This window comes from Rhinatrema bivittatum, chromosome 2 (genome assembly GCF_901001135.1).
Source record: "Rhinatrema bivittatum chromosome 2, aRhiBiv1.1, whole genome shotgun sequence".
Classification (NCBI taxonomy): Eukaryota; Metazoa; Chordata; class Amphibia; order Gymnophiona; family Rhinatrematidae; genus Rhinatrema; species Rhinatrema bivittatum.
In genome coordinates this window covers 71,139,347-71,165,768 of record NC_042616.1, presented here as the reverse complement: position 1 = coordinate 71,165,768, position 26,422 = coordinate 71,139,347, and the positions used below count along the sequence as shown (strand labels likewise).

The 26,422-nt window shown below is 45.6% G+C and overlaps 1 protein-coding gene across 2 annotated transcripts; it reads right to left on the bottom strand.

Annotated features, from left to right (window-relative positions):
• On the bottom strand, positions 1-26,422 carry HIGD1A (HIG1 hypoxia inducible domain family member 1A). Of its 2 annotated transcripts, XM_029588323.1 has the most exons (5): positions 23,988-24,033; positions 20,916-20,981; positions 12,813-12,920; positions 10,533-10,667; positions 1-1,175 (listed from the first exon to the last, which is right to left on the bottom strand). In XM_029588323.1, exons 1-5 carry the CDS (start codon positions 24,016-24,018, stop codon positions 1,117-1,119), a joined length of 399 nt encoding a protein of 132 aa, XP_029444183.1. In that variant the 5' UTR covers positions 24,019-24,033; the 3' UTR covers positions 1-1,116. The 2 variants fall into 2 exon arrangements, with proteins under 2 accessions (XP_029444183.1, XP_029444184.1); XM_029588324.1 differs by lacking the exons at positions 20,916-20,981; positions 23,988-24,033 and adding an exon at positions 26,271-26,422.

Genomic DNA, 26,422 nt, shown 5'->3' with positions numbered 1-26,422 from the left:
CGATTTTCTGTAAAATATTTATTGTAGTTACTGCCACCTCTTTCCTTCCTTGGCATCAGATCTGTAATGGCAGCCATTTTTACATTGAATCAGCAGATGCCGTTAAGTTTGCATTTTTCACGATTTCTGATAAAATCAGGGCCCTGCTAATGAGACCTAGCAGTATTAAGAGTAACTACTGACAAGTTGTTGGCTTAGGTAATACAAGTAATATACACAGAATTCATCTCTACTTAATTCAGTGTGAAACAGGAGCACACAGAATTTTACAATATGAATAAAAACAACATGTGATTCTAAAATGTAAAAAGCTTCTTTACTACAATAAAACTATTATGTTAAAAGCCATCAGTACTTCACCCATTCAACTCTGACCCAGAAATAAATTTAAAAAAAAGTCTACAAGAACATTGAGCAAAACCTTTTTGCTGATTAAAGCCAGTCAAATGTATTTTTTAAGAGCTATGCTGTCTTTAATCACATCAGTGTGAAGTAAGTTATGGATGATACCACGGGGAGGAAAAGTATGTTATGTTAGAGTGGTAAAAGACTGAACATAACTCTTGAAAGTTAGTGTAAAAGGGGGTTCACCTTTAACTTACATGTTAGTGGACTAACAAGCCAACCTCATTACCTTATCAAAATGTAACCCCAAAAATCAGCACTGCACACAAAACAGGACTCCAAATCAAAATGCAGAAGCTTTTCTCTGCAAGAAAGTTCAGTCAAGAGTGCAGCATACAGCAATGCTGCATAGGTTGAAAGCCCAAGCTTTTTCAACTCGTCACCTTTTCTTTAGGCAGGAGATAGCATGGGGTTCAGTAGTGAGAAAACCAGTGGTCCAACTAAGCAACCCTTTTAACTTACATAGATAGTAAACTGTGCACATCATAATTCTAGAACAATGAGTAATGTGTTTTAAAGTTTAATTCACGTGTCCAATACAAAAATTCTAATGTATAAATATATTAAAGTTCATGCCATTTTATTATTTTTTTTTTTACAGTACATTATGATAGGTTCTTGAATAAACTGCAGGTCTACACTGTGAAATATTCATAAAAAAGGAAGCCCTCAATATGAGGTTAATCTTGTTTGCTTTCAAAGACACAAGTTTCATTTCTCTAGTTCTTTGGGTTTTGCCACATATTCCCGGAACATGGAGTAGAGCACACCTACAAAGAGAAGAACACAATTTGTCAGACTAGTTTCAAAAAAGTGTGCACACATTCACACCAGCTGATAATTCAGTTAAGAGTACAGTGTTTTGCTTCAAAGCAACTACTGTAGAAGTTAGACCATTATTATTTGCCTAAGCTCAATGCTGTAGGCTGTGTATTATGCAAGCTATGCACTATGGGGCAGATTTTACAATCTACGCACGGGTGTAGATTTGTGCACGCAACCCGGCGCGAACAAATCTACGCCCCATTTTATAACATGCGCGCGCTGCTGCGTGCATGTTATAAAATCCAGGGTCGGCGCGCGCAAGGGTGTGCACAATTGTGGTCGCCGCATCTCAACAAAAAAAGATATAGTTGTGATGGAGAAGGTACAAAGAAGGGCAACCAAAATGATAAAGGGGATGGAACAGCTCCCCTATGAGGAAAGGCTGAAGAGGATAGGGCTGTTCAGCTTGGAGAAGAGACAGCTGAGGGGGGGGTATGATAGAGGTCTTTAAGATCATGAGAGGTCTTTAATGAATAGATGTGAATCGAAGGACTAGGGGGCATTCCATGAAGTTAGCAAGTAGCACATTTAAGACTAATCGGAGAAAATTCTTTCACTCAACGCACAATAAAGCTCTGGAATTTGTTGCCAGAGGATGTGGTTAGTGCAGTTAGTGTGGCTGGGTTCAAAAAAGGTTTGGATAAGTTCTTGGAAGAGAAGTCCATTAACGGCTATTAATCAAATTTACTTAGGGAATAGCCACTGCTATTAAATGCATCAGTGGCATGGGAACTTCTTAGTGTTTGGGTAGTTGCCAGGTTTGGCCTCTGTTGGAAACAGGATGCTGGGCTTGATGGACCCTTGGTCTGACCCAGCATGGCAATTTCTTATGTTAACTTGCGCGCGCTGAGCCGCGTAGCCTGCCTCCGTTCCCTCAGAGACCGCTCCGAAATCAGAGTGGCCTTGGAGGGAACTTTCCTACTGCCTCCCCCTATCTAACCCACCCTCCAGCCCTACCTAAATCCCCCCCCCCCACCTTTGAGAATTTATGCCTGCCTCTGGGCAGGCATAACTTGTGAGCGCCGGCCGGCTGCCGGCACGCGGTCCCTCCGCACAGAGGCCTTGGCCCCGCCCCCAGAAAGCCCCGGGACATACACGCGCCACTGAGCCTATGCAAGATAGGCTTGGCATGTGCAGGGGCAGCTTTTTGGGGGTTACGTGAGTATGTTACACATGTAACCCTTTGAAAATCTGCTCCTATGCTTCAAATATACACTAAGGAAAAGAAATGTAAGTTACAAAAGTTAGATGATATAAAAAAAGTAAGCAAATGAAAAGAATGTTTCATCACTGTGCTGAATATAAAATGTTAATAAAGGGTTCACAAAGCACATAGCAATACATCAAAAAATATTTAGACCTAAAATTACATGCATCTCCTTCCCTACAAGCACCTGTGGATCAGAATACTATGAAATACCTCATATGGAAGAAGATTTGATTGGTTCATGCAATGCTTAATGTAAATTGGAGAGAAATTACTTACCTGTTAATTTCATTTTCCTTAGTGTAGACAGATGGACTTAGGACCTGTGGGACGTACCAAAAAGCTACTCCCTGCAGTCCAGTCAACACCGCACGTGCAAAGGTTGCATCCTCCCAGGCCTGCACATCCAGATGATAAAACCTGGAAAAAGTGCACAAGGACCTCGTCGCAGTTTGGCAGATATTGACGATAGCAAAAGACTAACCACCACCCATGTTACTGCCTGAGCCCTAGCAACAGCTTTCCAACATCCACATACACAACCGTGATTACCTCCTTAATCTAACAAGCTATGATAGTCCGTCAAGCCAGAGTGCCCTTCTTACTCCTACCATGGAGAACAGGCAATTTGTCTTTCAAAAAGACTCAGACCTCCTAATACTGCACAAGATGCTTAACATACAAGGAGCACAAAGGCAAACTCCTCTGCATCACTGACCTCATCAGGGATGGCAAGGAGATGGACTAACTCAAATGAAAGTCTGAGACTACCTTGGGCAAGAAAGATGGAACAGTATGCAGCTGTAACACCCTCGGAGTCACCCGAAAGAACAGCTCCCAGCAAGACAAGGCCTGCAGCTCAGAAATACGATGAGAAGGATGAGAAGAACATATAGTTACCAGGAACACAGTCTTCAAGGTCAACACCTGTAAGGAAAGGCTACGCAGTGGTCAGAACATAGGGCCAGCCAAGAAGTCCAGCACCAAATTAAGACTCAATGAAACCAATAACCTCAAGGGAGGTGCTTCACTCCCTTTAAAAAAAAAAAAAAAGGGCCACATCAGGACGAGACAAGGAAATTCCATTCACAAGGCCTCTGAAAACAGGCAAGAGCCGTAATCTGCACCTTCAAGGAATTATGGGCCAAGCCTTTATTCAATCCATCCTGCAAAAAAAATCCAGAATGAGAAGGATCATATCTGGATGAGGAAGAACACCCCCCTCCTTACACCAGGCCTAAAAAACAACTCTCCAAACCCGCACATGAGCCAAGGAAGTGGAGAACTTGCAAGCATGAAGTAAGGTGGCAATCACCATTGCTTCAACAGGCGAGCCCTCTCAAGAGTCAAACCGTAAGACAGAATAAAGTCAGATCTTCATGAAGAACCAGTCCCAGCTGAAGCAGATCCATGACCAGTAGAAGACGAAAAGGGGCCTCCACCAGGAGTCATCACAAATCCACATACCAGACACCTGTGCCAGTCTGGTGCCACCAGGAGTACTAGCCTCCTGTGGCCTTCGATCTTGCAAATTATCCTGCCCAGCAAGGGCCATGGTGGAAAGGTATAAAACAATCTGTCTTCCGGCCTGACCTGTACGAAAGCGTCTATTCCCAGGGACCACAGATCTCTCCTGTGACTGTAGAAGCGAGGAACCTTCACATTTCGAGAAGTCGCCAGCAGCTCTAGGAACAGAAGGCCCCAGTGATCCACAATCAGCTGAAATGCTTCAACTGACAACACCCACTCAACTGGGTCCAGACTCTCGCTGCTGAGAAAGTCTGATCTTGTCTTTTCCTGCAATGTGAGAGGCCGAGAACATCTGCAGGTGACCACCTTCCCATTCCATCAGCTGGTCTATTTCCTGCAACACTTGCTGGCTCTTGGTTCCCTCCTGGCGATTGATATAGGCAACCATTGTCACATCGCGAGACATCCCGGGAATCGCTGGATTCTGCAGCCTGTGGCTAAAGTGCAAGCATGCCAGCTATACCACCCGGGCCTCCAGGCGGTTGATGTTCCAGCGGGACTTTTCAGCATTCCAGTGAGCCCCCACAACCGTGGAGAATCACTTCTGTCGCAAGTACCAACCAGGCCTGAGAGGACAGATGATCTTCCTGCGACTACCACTGGAAGTGGGAACAGATTTCCATTAGTAAAGTGGAACCAAACAGCATAGTCCCGAGACTGCAGGTTCCAATGAGATAGACAGTGTTGAAGAGGACACATGCGCCCTTACCCATAGCACCACTTCCAGGGTAGCTGCCATCAAGTCGAGTAACTGTAGGTAGAACCACACCGTTGGGTGTATTGTATTCATCAACTGATGCACTTGAAACAATGTCTGGATCCGAACATCCAGTAGGAAAACTCTGTCCTGTCTCATGTTGAACCGGACCCCCAGATACTCCAATGACTGGGATGGTTGAAGAGTGCTCTTGGTCAGATTCACCACCCAACCAAACTCCTGCAATCACCTTGTGTGTCACCAGGCGGCTCTCTTCCTGAGACTTGGCTCGAATCAGCCAGTTGTCCAAATATGGGTGCACCAGGATTCCTTGTTTTCACAAGGCCGTGGCTACCAGCACCATAATCTTGTAAAATGTTCTGGGAACGGAGGCTAGACCAAAAAGCGCACCCAAAAGCGATAATGGTGCCACAACACCGCAAAGCATAGAAAGCGTTGGTGTTCCAATCGGATGAGGATATGAAGGTAAGCCTCTGAGATCCAAGGAGGTCAGAAATTCCCCCGACTGTACCACCATTATTACACAGTAAGGTTTCCATTCAAAAATTAATCACCTTCAAATTATGGTTGACCCTCTTGAGATCCAAGATGAGACAAAAGGAGCCCTCCTCCTTGGACACAACAAAATTAATGGAATATTGCCCCATTTACAGTGCCCACATTTTCGTGGGCAGCGGAACCATAGCCCTCAGCCTGAGGAGACTCTGAAGCATGAACTCCACTGCCTGCTTCTTCTGCAGGAAGTGACAAGGGGACCCCATGAACATGTCCCAAGGAATGCTGCAAAATTCCAGTGCATATCCTTCTTGTATCACCTCCAGGACCCACTGGTCCGATGTGATCTTGACCCACCTCTGATAAGAGAGAGACATCCCCCTATTTCCTTTTCCAGAAGGTGGGTCAGCAAATCTTCATTGGGAAGCTCGAGAAGGTCCACCACCCAAGCCTGTCTGCTCTAGAGTTGCTGGGGATGAAAGGCTGAGTCTGCAGGGACAAAAATGCCTGGAACTGTGGAAACGACCCCTCATACCAAATGGGCACTGTAATTGTTTCTTATCCTCCAGCAACAGAGGTACCGGAGACTTGCCCCATTTACTGGCCAGTTTCTCCAACCCACTCCCAAATAAGAGCGAGCCTTTAAAGGGCAACTTGGTAAGATTGGCTTTGGAAGCTGAGACAGCTGATCAATTTCACAACCAGAGTTAACACCTGGCCACTATCACCGAAGCCACTCTTCTGGCCAAGATACAGACCAAATCACTGCCTGCGTCTGCTAAAAAGGCGGCAGCAGGCTTCATAACCACTCTGGAATTATCTCCAGACTCAACCTCCTGAGACAGAAGCAGACAAGATCTCACCACTACAGTACAACAGGAGGCAATCTGTAAATTCATCTCCACTACCTCAAAAGCTAGCTTAAGAATAGCCTCAATCCTATCATGTACATCCTTCAAGGCCGCTCCTCCCTCTACAGAAATAATCATCCGCTTAGACACTACATACCAGAGCAGCCGGGTCCAGGCCAAGCCCAGAAGGAACTGGGAGTTGGTCCTACAGAACTGCCCTCGCCAGAGGGAGAACCAAAATCTGGCATCCCCCCAGTCAAGGCTGTGACCAACTCATCATCAGCATAGGAAGAGCCAGTCTTAGCAAAATCTGAGGAAGACAATTCTCCCCAAGCGCCTGAGCAGCACTGACACAGGTTGGAAGCCAGGTCAGGCTGAGGAGCCCTAATATGACAGGCAACACAAATAGGAAGACACTTAGGCTTCTTGCTTACCAGCACCATCACTACGGTAAATGTGCATCGGAACGGCTCACACTCAAAAATGAAATGCGCCCAAAAAAATAAGTGCCTAGAAGATAGCACAGCAAAGCATACGCACAACCTGTGCCAACAAGTTAAGAGCGTAAAAAGCGCACCCAAAAACAGAGCGTATATTGCATGTGCAGAGCCGACACACTGCGCACACCAAAGGCCTATAGAGGGCAGTAGAACATGCACAAAAGCACACAAAAACGGCCGCCATAGCCCACCATAAGGTGCGCAAGAAAAAATCCTAAGTGTGGAGCCTAGCCCACCGGGGACTACTCAGCCCGCCAGGCTGCCCAGTTCCCCAACCCTAATGGCAGCAGGAATGAATGTTGGCACCGAGAACAAAGACCGGAAGAAGTCCTGAAAACCCCCTGTCTCTGACTGAAGTAAACTTTTTTTTTTTAAACCTTACCTGAGCTCAGCACTTACCAGCTGAGTAGAGAGTCTCCAGCTGTGGGGGAAGGGGTAGGGGGGGGAGAAGAGTGTATCTGCTGTCAATGCCATGCTCGGCCTCCAGCACCCATTGCTTTTCAGCTGAACTAGCAACTAAGTCCAAGCCAGGAAACCCATTAACTGGACCAAGGCACACCTCTGAGGGACCACAGAAATCGCCTCTGAATTCTCAACTGGGGGAGGGACCTTTAGGTATCACCGCAAGAGAGCGGGGACTCTTTTCCTGAATTTAGAATTTCAAATTTCTCCTTTCAAAAAGCTCAAAGCAATCCCCATTGGAAGATGTACGTCCACCATCTACTGGAGACAGCGAACACTGGCAGGCTAGGCTCACTGCAGGGTTATATATACTGTGACGTCAGCATGCTCCATCTCCATCTGCTGGCAGGGGAGCATAAATCCACTGGTCCTGAGTCCATCTGTCTACACTCTAGAAAAACATGATTGATTGCACAGCCAACATTCAGCATCAGAACCCCACAGTTCAGGAATGTTTCAATAATGAATGAGCATCTCAGAGACATGGTGGAAGGAGGATAACCAATGGGATAGCACAATACCAGGATAAAAATAATATCACAATGATAGAGGAGCAACTTGGTGGTGGGGTGATGCTTTATGTCTGGGATGGCATAGAGTCCAACCAGATAAAAGATTCTGCAAGAGACTATGGGGCAGATTTTCAAAGGGTTACGCGCATAACCCCCGAAAAGCTGCCCCTGCGTGCGCCGAGCCCCGGGATGCGCTATGTCCCGGGGCGTTCCCGAGTCCTCCGGCACAGCGGCCGTGCCGGACATTCATGCGCCGGCAGCCGGCCAGCGCGCACAAGTTACGCCTGCCTTGGGTAGGTGTAACTCGCCAAAATAAGGTGGGGGGGCGAAAAAAGTTCCCTCTGAGGCCACTCCGATTTCGGAGGGAACGGGGAAAACCATCGGGGATCCCCTAGGGCTCAGTGCGCGCAAGGTGCACCCCCTTGTGCGCGCTGAACCCGGATTTTATAACATGCGCGTGCATGTTATAAAATCGGGCGTAGATTTGTGTGTGCCAGGTTGCACACAAGTTTTAAAATCTGGCCCTAAATGCATACTTGAATCTTTACAGGAAAAAGTCCCTTGTGTGTTAGGGGAAGAGTATAGTGATAGGAGTATACTACAGTCCATCTGGCCAAGATGAGATGAACAGTGAAATGCTAAGAGAAGTGTATTAGTGCAATAATAATGGGAGATTTAAAGTTACCCAATATTGACTGGGTAAATGTAACATCGGGACATGCTAGAGAGAAAGTTCCTGAATGGTATAAATGACAGTTTTACGGAGCAACTGGTTTAGGAACAGACACAATTTTAGATCTAATTCTCAGTGAAATCAGGGATCTGGTGAGAGGTAACGTTGTGGGGCCTCTTAGCAATAGTGATCATAACAGGATCAAATCTGAATTGAAAAGAAAGGGGGACAGTAAGTAAATCCATGGCTCTAGCACCAAGCTTTCAGAGAAACTTTGACAAAATGAGGATAACAGTTTAAAATAAATAAAAAATCTGCATCTTTAAAAAGTGAGGTGAAACAGGCTATTTTAGCCAAAAGACCTTCATTCAAAAATTGGAAGAAGGAACCATCAAAGGAAAATAGCTTGTCTTATCAAGGTCTTACATTTAGCTAGCCAATGCTTATGCTTTATAGTAAGAGAGAATTTGAAAAGAAGTTGGCCGTAGAGGCAAAAATTCATAATACAAAAACTTTATTTTAACTATATCTGAAGCAGTAAGCCTGCAAGGGAGTCTGTTGGACTGTTAGATCAGTGGTTCCCAACCCTGTCCTGGGAACATGCACATTCTCTCATACATATTCATTGTGGATATCCAGAAAACCCGACTGGCTGGAGGGGTCCCCAGGACAGGGTTGGGAACCACTGCGTTACAGAGGGGGTTAAAGGGGCATTTAGGGAAGATAAGGTTATTGCGGAAAGACTAAACACATTCTTTGCTTCTGTGTTTACTGAAGAGGTTATTGGGGAGATACTTATTCCAGAGACTGTTTAAGGGTGATGATTCACACGAACTGAACCAAATTATGGTGAATCTGGAAGATGAAGTAGGCCAGACTGACAAACCAAAAAGTAGTAAATCACCTGAACCGGATTGGCTCTGAAAATTTCAGACCTATTAGTAAGAGTTTGTAAACTATGATTAAAATCATCCATTGTACCTGAAGACCAGAGGGTAGCCCGTGTAACCCTAATATTTAAAAAGGGCTCTGGGAAGATCCAGGAAACTATAGACCGGTGAGCCTGACTTCAGTGCCGGAAAAAATTGTGGAAACTGTTATAAACAAAGTCACAGAACATTTAGATAGACATGGTTTAGTGGGACACAGCCAGCATGGATTTAACCAAGGGAAGTCTTGCCTCACAAGTCTCCTACATTTTCTGAAGGGATAAACAAACATGTGGACAAAGGTGAACCGGTAGATGTAGTGTATTTGGATTTTCAGGTGGTGTTTGACAAAATCCCTCCTGAGAGGCTTCTAAGAAAACTAAAAAGTCACGGGATAGGAGGCGATGTTATGTTCCACAGTAGAAATTACCACCCAGGAAAGAGATCTAAGTATCATATTGGATAAATCTTGTAATAGTCAACTCAGTGAGCTGCGGCAGTCAAAACAAAGCAAACAGAATGTTAGGAATTAGGAAGGGAATGGTTAATAAAACGGAAAATGTCATAATGCCTCTGTATTGCTCCATGGTGAGACCGCACCTTGAATACTGTGTACAATTCCGGTCGCCGCATCTCAGAAAAGATATAGTTGCGATGGAGAAGGTACAGAGAAGGGCTACCAAAATGATAAAAGGAGATGGAACAGCTCCCCTATGAGAAAAGGCTAAAGAGGTTAGGACTGTTCAGCTTGAAGAGACGGCTGAGGGGGGATATGATAGATGTCTATAAAATCATGAAAGGACTTGAATGGGTAAATGTGAATTGGTTATTTACCCTTTTGGATAACACAAGGAGTAGGGTGCACATTCCATGAAGTTAGCAAAAATAGCTTATTTAAAATAAATCAGAGAAAGTTCTCACACTCAATGCATAATTAAGCTCTGGAATTCACTGCCAAAGGATGTGGATATGGCATTAAGTGGTACGTTGGGTTTAAAAAAAGTTCCTAGAGCAGAAGTCCATAAAGGACTAGTAGCTTGGGATCTATTCATTTAATGTTTGGGTACTTGCAACTTGGCTGGCCACAGGATACTGGGCTTGATGGACCCTTGGTCTGACCCAGTATATAGCATCTCTTATGTTCTTATATATAGAAAATATTTTTGCAGCCGGGTCATTGGGGGGGGGGGGGGATTACTACTTTACTATTTCATAGGATACTAAAAGAGAGAGAGTTCTTGACACAGCCATCCTTCTCCAGTATTCTGAACTGCAGGGCTGCTGGTGCTTCACGTCCATCTCTGATTAGTTATAATAATTCACAGGTCCTCCATGTCAACTAAGACTAGTTTTGAAATATTGTATACTTATCTAAGGCATTTGCCTTTTTTATCCACAGTAGAAATTAATCTAAAAGTAACATACCACATGTCATCGCTCCCACCACAAAGCCCTGGGCTGCCACACGCATATGTATCAGATGGACAGACATTTTTGTATTCCCACGGCTCTTCAGCTTGTAGAGTCCATAAGCTACAACTGCAGTGAAGCCTGCCATACCTTTTTATAAAACAAAAACAAGAACATTTTTATTGTAAGAGCACAAAATATTTGCCTCTATGCAGTAGGTTTCACAAACCAATTTATAAAAGGCTCAGATCACATATTCAACAACACTGGTGCCTCATGGGTTAGTTATTTTAATGTGAGGATGATAGAGAGTGTAAAACAGAATTTAGAGGACATCATTGTGTGTACAGCACCCTTCTGCAAGAAGTGTCCATCACACCTACATTCCCGTCGGGAAGAGTCAAGCTCACCCCTGCACCCAAGTCTCCCAGAGTGGTGGAAAGATATAGGAAAAGGCAAACTTAAGATTTAATGACGACTACAGCATGAAAGTTACCTCAAACCCACTTTAACATTTCAAAATAAAAGCCTAACAAAATTCAGCAATTCCAGGAACACAAAGTATCCAAGTTGGTGAATGATTTAATTTCAAACTTTTATACCACCTTTCCGGTCAAGGTGTTTGAGGTTAGTGACAGTTTCTTTTAAAGGCTATGACATATGAGAGTTCTCCTTCCTGATAGTTGCTTCTAATAAAAACATTTCTTGGTGTATGTGTCAGACTTTTTTTTATTTATTTATTTTTTTTAAACAGGGGCCTACGAGGATTCTCCACACTGAGGACTGGTGCTGCCAGAATCCTCCCCTTGTGCACGTGCATCAGTTTCTTGCTGAAGAGGCAAGGCTTATATAGTTCCTAGACTTTCTATAAGAAGATGACAATCCTGTGCAAATGTGCCTTTTAATTAAGGAGAAACGTGTGCATTTATTGGAGAGAAAGATGTGCTCTGTGAAGTATGCAAATTCTTCTTCTAGTGTACCAAGGTGAATGAGAGGACTGGGAATTTTAAAGCCTCCTGAAAGAAACACCACCATTGGGATGGGGAGGCTGCTTTTATTCAGCCAGCAGTCAGTCAGATCATTGACCTTCTTTTGACTTTTCATGCCCCGAATACAGGCATGAAAGTTTTGCACTCAGTCCCTTCCACCTTTACACAAGTTAGAAAATGCAACTTGCTCTAGAAGCACCCTGACACAGCTATGAAGTCAGAGCTTGAACTCGTTAAAAAAAAAAAAAAAAAAAAAAAAAAAAAAGAGAGAGACTAGCCATAATGTCTTCTCCCTAGATAGGTATTTGTATCCCTATGGTAGGCCCACCTAGTAACTCAAGGTGAGGTTTAGGTAATTAGTGTAGGGGGTTAGGGGCCACTTTGACTTTCAACGTGAGACGTACGAACAGAACAGTGCACTCTTGTGAAGATTTGATGACCTTCGGAGTGAGGAAACTCACCCAAAGATGAGATTTGTGCAATGTTCTCTCAACCTAGCATGAAGCTAGGTTGAGAGAACATTGCACAAATCTCATCTTTGGGTGAGTTTCCTCACTCCGAAGGTCATCAAATCTTCACAAGAGTGCACTGTTCTGTTCGCATGTCGCACTCTGCATGTCAAAGTGGTCCTAACCCCTACACTAATACCTAAACCTCACCTCGAGTAGCTAGGTGGGCCTACCATAGGAGGTATAAATACCTACCTAGTATAAGGGCCTTATAGCTCTTCTCTCTCAGATGGTGAGGCTGGTACTCTGGGAGCTTCAAATCCACTAACACAGGCCTTTCAGGAGACATTGCGAAATGCAATAAAACCTTACCGCCCCGTAACGCAAGCTATCGCACAGCTTAACGCTACTGAAAAAGGTGTAGTTAAAAATCGGCATTAAGTCTGTGCGATAGAACTTCGCAGACTGGCAAACCCAGCCCACTCCCCGCCCCTAACTCCTCCTGTTTTTCAAATTTGCATCTCACCATATGATATGGTGCTATCGCATGCGATAAGCCCTTAACGCACGTGAAAACACCTTAGCACATTTTGATAAATGAGGGGGTTAGACAAGCTTGAACTGTGTTAGAGAACTTTGCTTTCCAAATTAGAATGACATGTCATGCTCTGATACCTCTCCCTTTTTATGGCACAATATAACATGTGTTGCCCATTTGCTTGGCAACCAGTTCAAAAGCCACTTGGTTAATGAAAGAATTTATGGTATCAGACTCCTATTATGGGTGGGGGAATGACAGAGAGAACCTGGCTTTTATAATACATGATTATTCGTTAGAAATAAAAGAAAAACCTTACCAATAGGTACGAAGGGAGACTCTTTGGTTTTTCGAATCAGTTTTGCAGTCCGGTTGTCCTTTTCCTCATAGGTAGGAAAAACACCTTCTGGATTGGATGCCATTTTGGCTGTTAAAAAAAGAAAAAAAAAAGTTAAAGAATGAAACATTAATTTTTGTACTACTGCATGAAAAAGAGAACAGGATACTGGAATGCTTATAAATGTACAGCAGAAAGAGTGGATAAAAACAAACATTCACAATAACTGTAAAATTAAGCCAATGTTTGTAGTCTGGTATTGCCTCAGGTCACTTTCTCTTCCACTCATGTGTTCTTTGAAGTAGCAAATTTCCAGACTTCACACCAGAGAACTGAGTTTTCAGCAAATGTTCTAAACTATCCTGAAAACTGGGGGTTAAGGGCTACATTTGCAACAGTTAAAACTGAAACAATATGGCTAAATATTTGCAGTGGGTGCTACAATATTTCCATCTTTTTTTGCTTGCAAGTGGAAAACATCCCGATAGCTCTGCTCTAAAGCTGCTTCCCCACAGAATGGTATGGACAGCAGAAGGCTGTTATACAAATGAGGAGGCATGCGTTTGTAAGGAGCAGACACAATAGAGTGTACCTAGTCTAGTGCACAGGACATGCATTTTGGAGTCGCTAGACTAGTACCCGATGCAGAGGTAACAGGTGTTCGTGTGACAGCAGGATGTTAGACCTCACACATGGCGCTCAGCATGGAAAATGTATGTCCGTTTCTGGAACTTTGACTGAGCAAACCCAGCATGCCCTATTCCACTCATCCACACAGGGTCCCTGTGTGGATGCATGGAATAGGGCATGCTGGGTATGCTCAAGCTGGGTAAGTTCAAGCTTGTCTAACCCCCTCATTTATCAAAATGTGCTAAGGCGTTACGATAAAAATTAAACAAAAAATAGGAGAAACCCAACTCTGTGGGGCGGCAGGCAGGTTGGTTTTGTGAGGACTAACATCCTGCTGTCCTGGGACGACACCTGTTACGAGTATGGTGACTAGGACAAGCAGAATGTTAGTTCTCACACATGGGTGAATCCCTAGCTACAGGCTGCTCCCAACACAAAAAGGGGACCAATGAGCACCAACCAGGTGCGAATGGGCACAACCACCACAGTGGTAACTGAGGGGGAGACAGCCTGAACCCAAAACAATGGGCAGGGAGAGTTGTTTTCTACTCCTCAAAGAGATTCCAGAAGGCCAGACTGGCCGAACCTACTGTCACATCGGCCATCCCTATCCAGACTGTAGTGAGATGCATGTGTGTGGAAAGTACTCCATATCTCAGCCTTGCAGATCTCCTCCACGAGAACTGCCCACAAGTGGGCCACCGACTTTGCCATAGTTCTGACAGAATGAGCCTTGACATGACCCCCAAGATGCAGTCCCACCTGGGCATAACAGAAGGAGATGCAGTCCACTAGCCAATGTGTTAAGTGGTTGCGCCATTAGAAGCAGCTTAACTGTGCTGCCCAATAATACAGAGGTCCAGTACCAAATTTGATCAGAACAAATTTTACTTTTATATGCAATAATAAATTTATCAGGATACCTCTGGAAGACCCAGAGTGAGAGCCATCTTTTTCAAAGCTCTCCCTGCGTGTCTTAGCGTTTGTCAGTTAAGTGCTGGCTTTTATAGGTAAAACATACAATGATCCCCAATAGGACTCCATACATGTGAGTATCAGGTACCACGCGTCCTGTGTCCAAATCAGACAGACTGGGCCAGATTTTCAAAGGGATACATGCGTGAAATACACGCGTACCCCCCGAAAACCTGCCCGAAGTTCCCCCCCTGCGCGCACCAAGCCTATGTTGAGTAGGCTCGACGGCGCGCACAAGCCCCGGGATGTGCGCAAGTCCCGGGGCTGCGGCCTCCGAAACAGCTCCCGGGCCAGGGAATCGTGCAGCCGGCGCGCGCGAGTTATGCCTGCTTCGAGCAGTCTTCTGGAATAAAGGTTGGGGGGGGGGGGGGGGGGAGGGGGAGGGAACGGAGGCAGGCTGCTGATTTTGGGCAGCCTTGCACGCGCCGACCCCGGATTTTAACGGGTACACGCGTATCTATTAAAATCCCACGTATTCTTGTTTGCGCCTGACGCGCGAACAAAAGTATGCATGTGCGTAACTTTGTAAAATCTACCCCCACTGCGTCTAAGATGCCCTGGTCCCACCTTCCCTCTTGATATCCAATTAGGCCTAGAGACCACCCACGTGTCTGCTGCGTACTGTCAATCTTCTGTTAGTTCTTTGTCCCGTCAGTCTTTCAGTCTCTTGATAAGACTCTGAATCTCAGGGGGAATCTCCATGATTCTCCGATTTCACTGGGGCCCCTCAAGAGGAGGCTGTAGTCTGTGAGAATGTGACCTCAGCCATTTGCCCTTTGTAACCTCATGACCTTCCATCATAGGTTTTGAGCAGCTCCAGCTGTCTCCCAGAGTCTTGAATCTAGGTTCGCTCTGAGGTCCTTATAGCCAGTTTCAGTTGGGCCAGAGACAGCAAAGGGTTCTGGGAAGCTGAGTGAACCAAAGTCTGAAGCTGAAGTCTTCATGTTAGGCTTCCCATATATCATTTCCCTCTAATGGCAACTCACAATCTATTCCTAACAAAGGAAATGAAGAGTTGGGTGGACTGTCTATGGGATTCTGTCTGCTCCAGATAGAAGGCTCTTGCAATCCAAAATGTGCAAGGCTTGTTTGCCTTGGTGCGAATGGGGCCTGGGAAAGAATGTTGGCAGGACAATTGACTGGTTAAGATGGAAACCCATCACCACTTTAGACAGGAACTTAGTATGGTCTTGTGTAGGCACCTTATCATGATAAAACTTATATAAACAAGTGGATAAGTTACCAAGGCCTGGAGCTCGCTGAAATGGCCGCCACCAAAAATATGACCTTCCAGGTCAGGTACTTCAGGTCACAGGATTGCAGCGGCTCAAAAGGAGCTTTCATCAGCTGAACTAACACTATGTTGAGGTCCCAAGGCACAGAGGGAGGCCAAATTGAAGCAGGCCTCGCATAAAACGTACAACTATCAGCTGTACAGAGATGAGCATTCCAGCCACACCTTGGTCGTATGCGTCAATTGCACAGAGATGAACTAAGAGTTGTTTTTCAAGCCAGCCTCTAATAAGTGAAGGTGGTAGTCAAGCAGTTTTTGCGTGGGGCAGAACAATCTAGGGCCTTCTGCTCACACCACACAAAAAGCCTCCTCCACTTCAGTCCATAAGACTTTCTAATAGAAAGCTGAAAGCAGAAGACTCCTGTCCCAATGTCAGGAAAATGTGTCAGAGGCTGGTTTGCTGTCTAACCTGTGCAGGGAGCAGAATTGAGCCACCTTCCTGTTGCAGGAGGACAAGTCTACATCTGGGCTTCCCCAGAGGCGGAAGAGCCAGTTTGCCACCCCCTGGTCCAGAGATCATTCATGTGGTCTGAAGGCATGACAGTCTGTCTGCTATCTCATTCTCTGTTCCAGCCAGATACATGGCCCTGAGTACCATCCTTTGGTATAGGGTCCAGGATCAGATCTGGACATCTTCCCGGCACTGGAGGTACAACTCTGTGCCTCCTTGCTTGTTGACAGCAACTTGGTTGTCTATTTGTATATGTGGTATCAAAACAACTTTGCTGGACAGCAGATCTCTGAAAGCCCATAGTGCATACCTGAGCACCCGGAACTCATTTGAAACTGTGCTTCCTAGGTGTACCATAAGCCCTAGGTGCAGAGCCCCTCTACATGAGCTCCCCACCCCAATGCGGATGCATCTGTGGTTAGGACAATTCGAGTCGGGGGATTTTGGAAAGATATAACCTATTCCAAATTTGAGAGCCCGCCACCAGGACAAAAAGTCCAGGAGAGGCTGGGTGACCGATGCACGCCCAGAGGTTCTGAGTGGCCCATTGGGCTCTGCACACGTGCAAGCATGCCAAGGGAGTAACATGGAATGTTGCGGGCATGTGGTCCAACAGCCTCAACAAGAGTCAAGCTGAAACCTACTACTCTGTTGAATCACCACAGCTAGATGCCAAGGTGACTGCAGCAGGAAGGCTTTTGCCTGAACAGTTTCTAGCAGGGCTCCTATGAAATTCAACCGAGCTGATGGGCTGAGATGGGACTTTGGGTAGTTGATGACAACCCCTAGTGACTCCAAACACCCAGACCGACTGGCCCCTGAGAGGTGCCCTTGACCAGCCAATTGCTCAAGAACAGGAAAACATGCACTCCCACCACGGTCAGACACTTTGTAAAGACACTTGGGGTCAACACTAACTCAAACAACAACACTGTACTGAAAATGCCTTTTTCCCACCACAAATCTAAGATACATTGAGATCTTTCCGCGTCACAGGAAGTGAGTGTATGTATCCTTTAAAATTGAGGAAGTATAGCCAGTCCCCTTTTTGCAGTAGAGGAATGCAAAATGGGAAACCATTTTGAACTTTTTTTTTTTTTTTTGAGAAATCAATTCAAGGCCTTTAGGCCTAGAATGGGATGGATTCCCCCTGTTCACTTTGGAATCAGGAAGTACCGGGAGCAGAAACCCTGCCCTCTTTGCCCTGGTGGGACAGGCTCGACTGCTGTGGCTGTTAAGAGCACGGAGAGCTCCCAAAGTGGTACCTCCTGATGCACTAATGGCTCCCAAAATGGGCATTGGGTGGGGGGGGGCAATTTGGCTGGAAACCCAATAGGTTTCATCTATACTCTTGACAGATGGACAAGACCCACTGGTCTGAGGTTATACTGGGCCACTGATCCACTAAACTGTAGCCTGCCCCTGACTGGGGGGGGGGGGGGGGGGGGGGTGTGTCCAACATATCAGGTACAGGTGGCTGGCTTATCCTCCCTACAATCCAGTTAAAAGCCATCCCAGGATTTGGCTGGGGAGCGCTCTGTTGCCTGGGATGGCCCCGTGAGCTCACCCTTTGCGAACATGTGTGAGGGGCTGGAGGATAGACAGACTGCCTCGCAGACCTCCTGGCTGAGAAGTGCTTGTCTGAAGTGATGACAGAGAGCTTCATTGTGATCCCGCAATTGGGCCACTGCGTCCCTCACCTCATCGCTGCAAAGATTCTCTCCTATGCACGGCAGGTCAGTGAGTCTTTCCTGTACCTCCAGTTGGCGATCAGAGCCCCACAGCCATGTCATTCTTCGGGTGCTGATTCCTGCTGCAGAGACTCACTGCCATCTCGAAAACATCATAGGTTGAATGAACCTCGTGTTTTCCTAACACCAGCGATAAGAAGGGGTCTTGCTGCTGCTGAAGCAGTCACTCAGCTACCTCTTCCAGCAGGACCTCTGCTTCCAGAGGTTTCAAGAGTATTGGCTCATGTAGAAATGGTAAGAAGCAATGTGCACAATGAGCATGGCCCCTTGGAACACTTTTCTCCCAACAGCGTCCATTGCTCTATGTTCCTTGCCCAGGGACACCAAGGCGTGGGTCCAAGAGCGCTTGGCCTTCTTGAAAGTGGATTCAACCACTACTGATTACCTCATCCATCAGCTGTCACACCAAACCCCATCTGCCTTCCTGTTGATGGGAGGTACTGTGAGGGGATGCTCCCAGATCCTCAGCAGCAACTCCCTAAAGATCTCATGTACCAGGACCGCCATTCTCTCTTTAGGGGCCTCCACGAACTGGAAGATTTCCAGCATCTTATGCCTGGCAACCTCCTCCGTCATTAACTGAAAAGGGATGGCCTCCGCCATCACCTGTACATAACCTGCGAAGGTCAGCTCCTCTAGAGGAGACCACCTTCTCTCATCTGGAGGAGACTGTTCTAAGGGGGACCCTTCAAGTCCTCAGAGGAGGATTCCGCAGTGTCATCCCCCCAGGCAGGTCACACAGAGCCTCATCCTCACTGTAGTCCACAGGGGATGGGGGCCCTGCATGCTTGGCCTTTGTCCAGAGGCTCAGGCATTGGTAGCACCGGTGCTGGCCCCAGCAAAGCTGGATGGGGGGCTGCAAGCCTCTGTGTCTCTGCCAGCCTCAAAGGAGCTTCCTCCTCAGAGGAGCTGGCAACAAGCACCGTATCGCTCAGGGGAAGCATTGGTGCCCCAGCAGGGAGAGTGCCGGCACTGTCGGTGCCACCGGTTCAATGCCCTGCAATGCCCAACTGCACCACCAGCTGGACCCTGCACTCCAGCTCCTCCTTGAACGTTTATGCCAAAACTTACTGGGAGGCAGAAGGGGTGGCCAAGTCTTCCTCGAATCCCCGAGGTGGATCAGCGACTGGCACCAGGACCGGTGGACATAATCCCAGATCCCCGGCATCGATGGAGGATGGACACTCTGAATGAACCGGCGCCTTGCAACAAAGATGATTGTGCTGATGCTTCCTAGAGTGCTGGAGGAAGATGACTACTACTGATATTCTTGACTTGGAAGAAACCGACTGGGGCCCATCCCTAGCACCCCTATCTGCTCAGGTGTCGAAAGAACAGATAGCCCCACCGATGCCTCACTGTCCATCAGTGCAAATGTCAGATGCCTTGGACTTCATCAACCCAAAAAGCTTCTTCTTCTTGTCAAGAAGAGTGCAATGTCCCTTGGGGGTCATCTGGGTGCACAAGCGGCAACTCTGGACATCATGCGATGCCACAGGCAGAGGACACACACTTTGTGACAGTCCATGATGGACATGGTCCTGACACTAGGGGCACCAACGGAAACTGGATGAGGCTATGATTAATGAAAGAAAAAAAAAAAAAAACTAAGACTGACAGGGGGCGCCCAGGAACGAGGCTGGGTGCGCGTTAGGACAATGGGCACTCAACACCAGCGCTGTTTTCAATGCGCGTCTTGTTGCATTGGCCCCAGTGTTGGAGTCTGGAAGGAGTGCAGAAAGTATGCAGACTGAGGTTTACTTATTGTTCTCTTTTTTTGCAATTGGGTGACAAGAACTGCATTAGGATATTCAGGTTTATTTTCCATTCCTTCCCCAGAGTCCTAAACATTCTACTGGCTTCCCTGAGTGGTGCGGCACACTGAGTATTACAGGGACCAAGGTCTGAAAATGATCCGGGGGGGGGGGATTCTGAACTCAACATGAATTACAATCCTCCCCAGCAAAAAACAAAGGGTGATGGCCCAGCCTGTATTTACACATTCGCAGAGGAGCAGGTAATGTAGACATGGAAAAGATTCATGTGGACAAAAAGAAAGAGCTAGGGAACATCTCCTTTTCTTTTTTTATTCTCTTCCTCCTGTATGGGCACATTTAGACATTTCTGGGGAGCAGGGGTTTAAAACTACTCTCACTGCTCCACTCCATACACCCCCCTCTGCTCATTTTCCCCTCTTCTGTCTCCCTCCCAGTTCCGCTTAGGTTCATCCATTTGTGTACACTGGTCTGGCAGGAAGATTAGGAAGGTTCAATTAGATTTTACCTGCTAATTGCCTTTCCTTCAGTCTTGACAGACCCCTCCCCGATCCCAATAAAAGATTGGTAGCTCCAAACGAGAAAAATAAAAGTAGATCTCTCTATATAGGGTTATGACGACTTAGGAAACCAAAACTAACAATTGTCTTTGGGTGTTTTTAGCTATGACAAAATACTGAGGAGCTAAGGCAGCACTGAGCTTTTGGTCTCTGCTTCCATCCGCTGGCTAGAGGATATAACCCCATTTGTGTAGATGGGTCTATCAGGACTAAAGGAAAGCCTTTTAGCAGGGAAGATCTAATTGAACCTTTCTTGCTTAGAAGAGTGGAGTGTTCCAGGGATTTATACTGAAACTGGTGCTTATTAATCTGCGAGTGATAACTCAGACCTGCTTTCAGGACTCTCATGTGTCATCCTCAGCTGTCCTGTAAATATATGTACAGCTGCCCTTGCAGCCATCCCACAGGTTTCCACTGGCTCAGTCATGTCACATATGACCCCGATGATGCCTGGGCCCTCACGGCATTGCTACCTTACAAGCCACTCCGCGAGTCCCTGTAACTGAGCCTTCTTGAACTCATCTGACTTGTTAATATCACCTAAAAGCACTGTGCCCATCTAGAGATCTAAGCTCTCGCATTTGACCTTGAAAATATATATAGATATCTCTATATAGGGTTATACACTTCAACACTTCAAGCAACCTACCTCCAGGTACTGCAGGCACCTCCCTATCTCCTGAAGGCCCACAGTCCACATCTGTAACCTGAGATCCTGGAAGGAGACAAAAAAAAAAAAAAAACCCCACACACCCCCCTTTCAAAACCACAGAGAGCAGTAGTGTGATCTGGCCCCTGGATCATGCTGCACTAGCCAGTAAGCTATTCCCCTGCACCTTTGCAATCTTGGTACATCATGCCTTCCTCGCCTTGAAAGGCTAACCTTAGGCTTTGCTACATGGCCCACCTTTGCAAAGGCGGCCATAACACCTGCCATTACCTATCCTCCATGTCTAGCTGCTTCGCTTCACACTGAAGGCTATGAAAGAGCAGATATGGCTCTTCTAGGGAAGACTTATTTGCCAAAGGTGGGAAACACACCTTGTATGCTACTCCTGGCCTAAAGCTAGGGAATGTGCAGGCCTTTGCCTGATCCATCCTCCGAAAGCTGATGCTGCTATGGTCCTCCCAGGCTATTTGAACCCCTTGCTTTTCCTTCTCACCCTTGGGGCTTGCTCGTCTAAGAGCTTATTGGTGTTTTCCCCCCCCAAAGGGAACACTTCTAAAAGCTCCTTACTTGACCCTTAAGTAGGGCAAAGGCCCCTTCCGCCAGACTCACATTTTCAGGTCTCCAGCCTGTCAGCTCCAAACTTCCTATTGATAACGATTGGCTGCTCGATTCTGCATGGAAAAAACTCTCTCATGCACCAGATTTGACAAACTTGCCCAGTGGGAGGAGGGATACCCTAATGGTTAGAGCAGTGGACTATGAACCAGGAGACCAGGGTTTGAGTCCTGCTGTTGCTCCTTGTGACCTTGGGCAAGTCACTTTACCCTCCTTTGCCTCAGGTTCAAAAACTTAGATTGTAAGCCCTCTGGGGATAGAGAATTGAGATCAAATGTCTGTATATAAAAAAAATAAATAAAATAAAGTTGTGATCCCTGTTCTCTCACAGTTTGTTCCCAGCCAATAAGGGAGCATTTTAGCTAGCAGCCAATATTTTTGGGACCTTACGTCCATCAGGGAAATTCTAGGTGGCCTGCGGTTGTCTTCTGCCTGGAACCCAGCCGCCTTGCTTCTTCCCTAGGATTTCTATTTCTGCTAGATTAGTCACAAGCTCCTTTCAGTCTATACGACGTATACCAAAGACGCCAGCGCACCCTGAAGGGAGTTTCTATCCACTCCCTTCTAGAGGCAATAGTGCAGTCTGCTCTGATCAGACACTAAGACCAATTACTCAGATCCTCACCTGAGAGCACAGGGCTTCACTCAGCCCTACGTGTAAGACAGCATTTGTTTTTTTTACACTGCTTAGCATTGAATTTTCAAAATAAAGTGATCTATAAACCTTTATAAACTGTTTAAGGCACTAAAAGGAGTTAATATTTTTCCTCTAGGTAGCGGACGGTTTCACTGCTCCTTGCCCTAGGTATCTGGGTCCCAGCTACCCACCGAGAGTTCCAGAAGCAGGCATCTGAATCATATTTGGCCATAGGCCTATCCTGGTTTCTCTCGCCTGAAGGGGAGGCTCCCCAAGTTTCTGCCACTGAATATCCCAGTACCTGAAAGTCCTTACTAGCTAAGGGTGACGGATGCATGCCCAATCTCATGGCATATCCTGCTTCAAGGAAGAGAAAAAAAAAAAAAAAAAAAAAAAAATCACACAACTTCTGGACCAACCCTCCCCAACCAGGATTTAGATTGAGGGGGCAGAGGGCGTTTCCAATAAGGGCTCAACTACTTAGGATCCATCCACAGAATGGAGAAGAACATCCATTGTTTTAGCAATGGTCTCCCTGTAGGGAGGTCCCTAGAGAATCTCGATAGCCCCTCTTGACCTTGCACTGACTGAGACAGGTGGGAGTCATTTCTTTCCAGCCTACAACCATGCATAGATTTCTATTTTCTCCTATAACAAAGTTATGAGTATTTTGCTGTGAAGTGAGGGGACAGACACTGCTACGATCTGAACCCAGGACTCCTGCTGACACAGGTTCACCAGGGTAGCCGGTTGATCAACAGCACAAGCCAGGCCCAGCTTTTTCCTCACAGTGTTCCAGCATGAACTGGGGAGCTCACCCAGCCTTGCTTATGATATAGTGCACACATCATGCTAACAGAGGGTGAAGCAACTTACACCCGGTCACAGGAGCAGCAACAGGAGTTGCACAGACTGACCCATAGTGTTTTCTTTATCCATCTTTGGCACCTGCCTTACCAGGCAAACAGTGCCATGACTGACCCTATTGCCCTGCTCCACTAGAGAAACGAGAGCCATGTCTGACCTGTCACCCTGGGAGCATCTGCAGCTCCTGCCACTGAAATCACTGGAAACTCCCCTCCAGTGCTTGCTCCTGGAACTCAAACTCCACCGAGTAGGTACCACAGAAGGAGAGACTGGCATCAGTGCAGCCCTCCTTCTGTGGGGAAAAAAAAACCACAACAACTGCCCCATGAGGACTGTAGTCCAAAGCAAGGCCTCATAGGGAAAGTGACCGTAGGAAGGCCATCGCCCTGAAGCCTCTTTGCCTTGTCTGTTCTATGTAGTTGCAGCACCAGATAAAATACTGAGGAGCTAATGAGGGATCAGACCATCCTATGGGGAATGAAGTCAGCACTGAACGTTTGGTCTTCACCATCATCTGCTGGCCAGAGGAAATAACCCATTTCTGTAGTTGGGTCTGGCAGGACAATAAGGAAGAGACTATTTAGTCCTGTTCTTTGCTTCCTCTCTCTCAGGTGCCTAGAAATCACCAACTCTGAGAGGTCTCTAAACAAGAAAAGTCACCATAATCACTACATTGCCTCCCACTCTCCAAGAGTCCTACAACAAGATATCATGGCACTGGCTTATCCTACCTATTCTGTCCCTGAAGCCAGTCATTCAACTTCTTGCTACACCTGCTTCTTGGGACTGAAACATACATTTTACAAATTGTTTAGCTCTCCACTAGCGAAAGCTCAGAGTCTGATAATATGCAAGATACTTTTTCTTCCTTTATCTCTAATTGGATCTCTCTCCCAAACCAGGACCATAAAAGTGCACCTAATTATCGTAACCTTGACTGTCACTGTTGCAATTCAGATTCATTTCCTTGTCTGGTCAACACCCAAACTTCCTTCTAGTCATGCTATAGCAAAAAAAATAAAAAAAAAAAGTATGATTTTGTCAGTGTTCCTGCCACTTCTTGCTCAATACATTTCCTATCATCTTCTGTACAAAGTCAGGTTAATAAAATACTTCTATTTGGGCAACCTTAGAACAAAATGTTTTCCAAAACCATTAGAAAAATTATAAAGCATCAGAACTTTCAACTACAAAAATAAACTTAAAAGTGACTGATTATTTCATTCCCCCTGTACTGTGGGAGGGGAAGGCAGAGACAATTTAAATCAATTTTCTTGATACCAGAATCTTTGAGGAAACATTTTTTTACATGTGGAAAAAACATTTCAAAATATTTCCAGAAACACAAGGGAGATAAGTTCCAAGCCTTTTGAGAAGTTTATATGTATTTTTAATTAAGAGGAAACCCTTTGAAATATGGACTGCACTGAGGTATCTCAGTTATTAGCACAGGTAGAAATTAGATCAAGACTCATCAGCAAAATTCTGTTATTTTAAATACATGAGAAATACAGTGAAAAGAAAATGGAATCACTTTGTATATGCAGATGACACCACAATAAGTGTTTACAATAACATATAGCTCTATTAATACAGACAGCCCTGCACAACATTGACATCTTACAGTCTTCCTGCAGAAGAGACTACATAGAACAAAAACTTTACAACACTTTTTTTTTTTAATTTTACATATTTATCCTGCAGCTTTGGCAATTATCATAATATAGTCATAGCCCCAATAGGGTTGGGTAGCAGGGCATTGTTCTGATTCTCTGTCTCAGCCACAAAGCCAAGAAGTTACCCTTCTCAGTTCAGGCTCTACACCTAGAAGCATATTTCTATTCTATGCTGGGTTTCTAGTTTGCCCTCATTTAAAAAAACAAAACACACCCACATCCTTTCCCCATCATATTTTAAAGACCATCCTAAATAATAATTATAATAAAGATAAGACTAGATTATATCATCCAAATATACTCATATGAAAATCAGCAGTTTGGAAAGTCTGTACAGCTTGTCTAATACCATTTGGCCCAGACAGGTCCAACTACCACAATCCAGTGTTTACCATTTTTTGGGCTTTTTCCAATTTTAATATAAATCATTCAGTTTCCATTCCTTTTAAGATGGGGAGGGAGAAAGGGATTTACAATAAGAAGAGTCGATGAGATCCGTAGGCTCAAAAACAGCTTTTTAACTCTATTGAGTAAACACACAGGATCCTTAATTGTGAGAAAAAAAAAAAAAAAAAGATTCGCTGGAGTCTCTGGCATTGTAACAGGAAGCCAATTGATCAAACTAGATGGGCCTTAAGGCAATACCTTAAGGCCCATCTATCTGCCCTCCATTCGGTATTGCCTTCAGAAGAATACCAAATGGAATGGCAAGCAGAAAGTTATCCAGGTAACTTCAGTGAGAAGTACTCGGGTAACTTTAAAAACAGCAAGCCCCTTGACCTGGCTATTTTAACCCAAGTAGTATTGAACAAAACGTGGACTCAGCAGGATATAATAAATATTTTAAATAAATCAGTAAAAAACAAAACTCCTTTTGCTCATCAACCTCTATGTTTCTATATTAAATACAATTAGCAAGGTTGCCACTTCACTTAAATGCAGAGAAATAAACGCTAACAGCCCTTTCCCCTCCCCCAGGCAATACCTTTTCACGGGACTAAATTAATACACTTCTTGACTATCTTTCAGGAGTTAGCACCTAATTTTATTTAACTTTTATGGGTTAAATAAGTAATCCAGAACAGCTAAATGTAAAATATTTGCGTAGCTATAATGAGAAAATAAAAAAAGTTGTTTTTTTTTAAATTGGGCAATGCCTCCTTTTCACCTTCAGCTGGGAACTTACAGCTGGCCCTGGTAAGGGAGGGCTTAGCTCCCGCCCCGTGTCTCACACGAACTGAAGGTCAAAAGGAGTCAAGCACATACTGCAGGTAACAGGAGCTACGGGCCCAGCAGTGCCAAGAACGATCAACCTTAATAGGGTAAAGCTACAAGCAATCATCTATTGATGCTTCTCAGCCTATTAGCTAAGATCCAAGAGAAGGGTCGGTATAGGATTAGGGAGCAGCCGCCTAGTCACCATAGCTCACTGGGGTCACGATGATGTATCCCCGGTCCCTAAAATAACAGTGAAAGATAAATGGCATCCCGCCACCCCATTCCACGAGAGATTTCCCGGGAACCATTTGGGTTACTCACTTGAGCTCGGAGGTGCCGGAAAGGAGCAGCAGTGATAGAAGACGTCCCCAATTCTACTAACCACGCGCACCCGGTTTTTTTTTTTTTTATTTTTTTACAAGCCTTCTGCGTCATTGCCGGGGAGGTGCCATGCGACGCACACGTCATGCGCT

Excerpts from the sequence above, each read along its gene's own strand:
- HIGD1A (XM_029588323.1), bottom strand. The coding sequence starts at position 24,018 with ATGAATCTGAATTGCAACAGTGACAGTCAAG. Across the intron at positions 12,921-20,915 it reads GGTGCCTGCAGTACCTGGAG|CCAAAATGGCATCCAATCCA; the intron begins GTAGGTTGCTTG and ends TTTTTTTAACAG. Across the intron at positions 1,176-10,532 it reads GGTGGGAGCGATGACATGTG|GTGTGCTCTACTCCATGTTC; the intron begins GTATGTTACTTT and ends TTCTCTTTGTAG.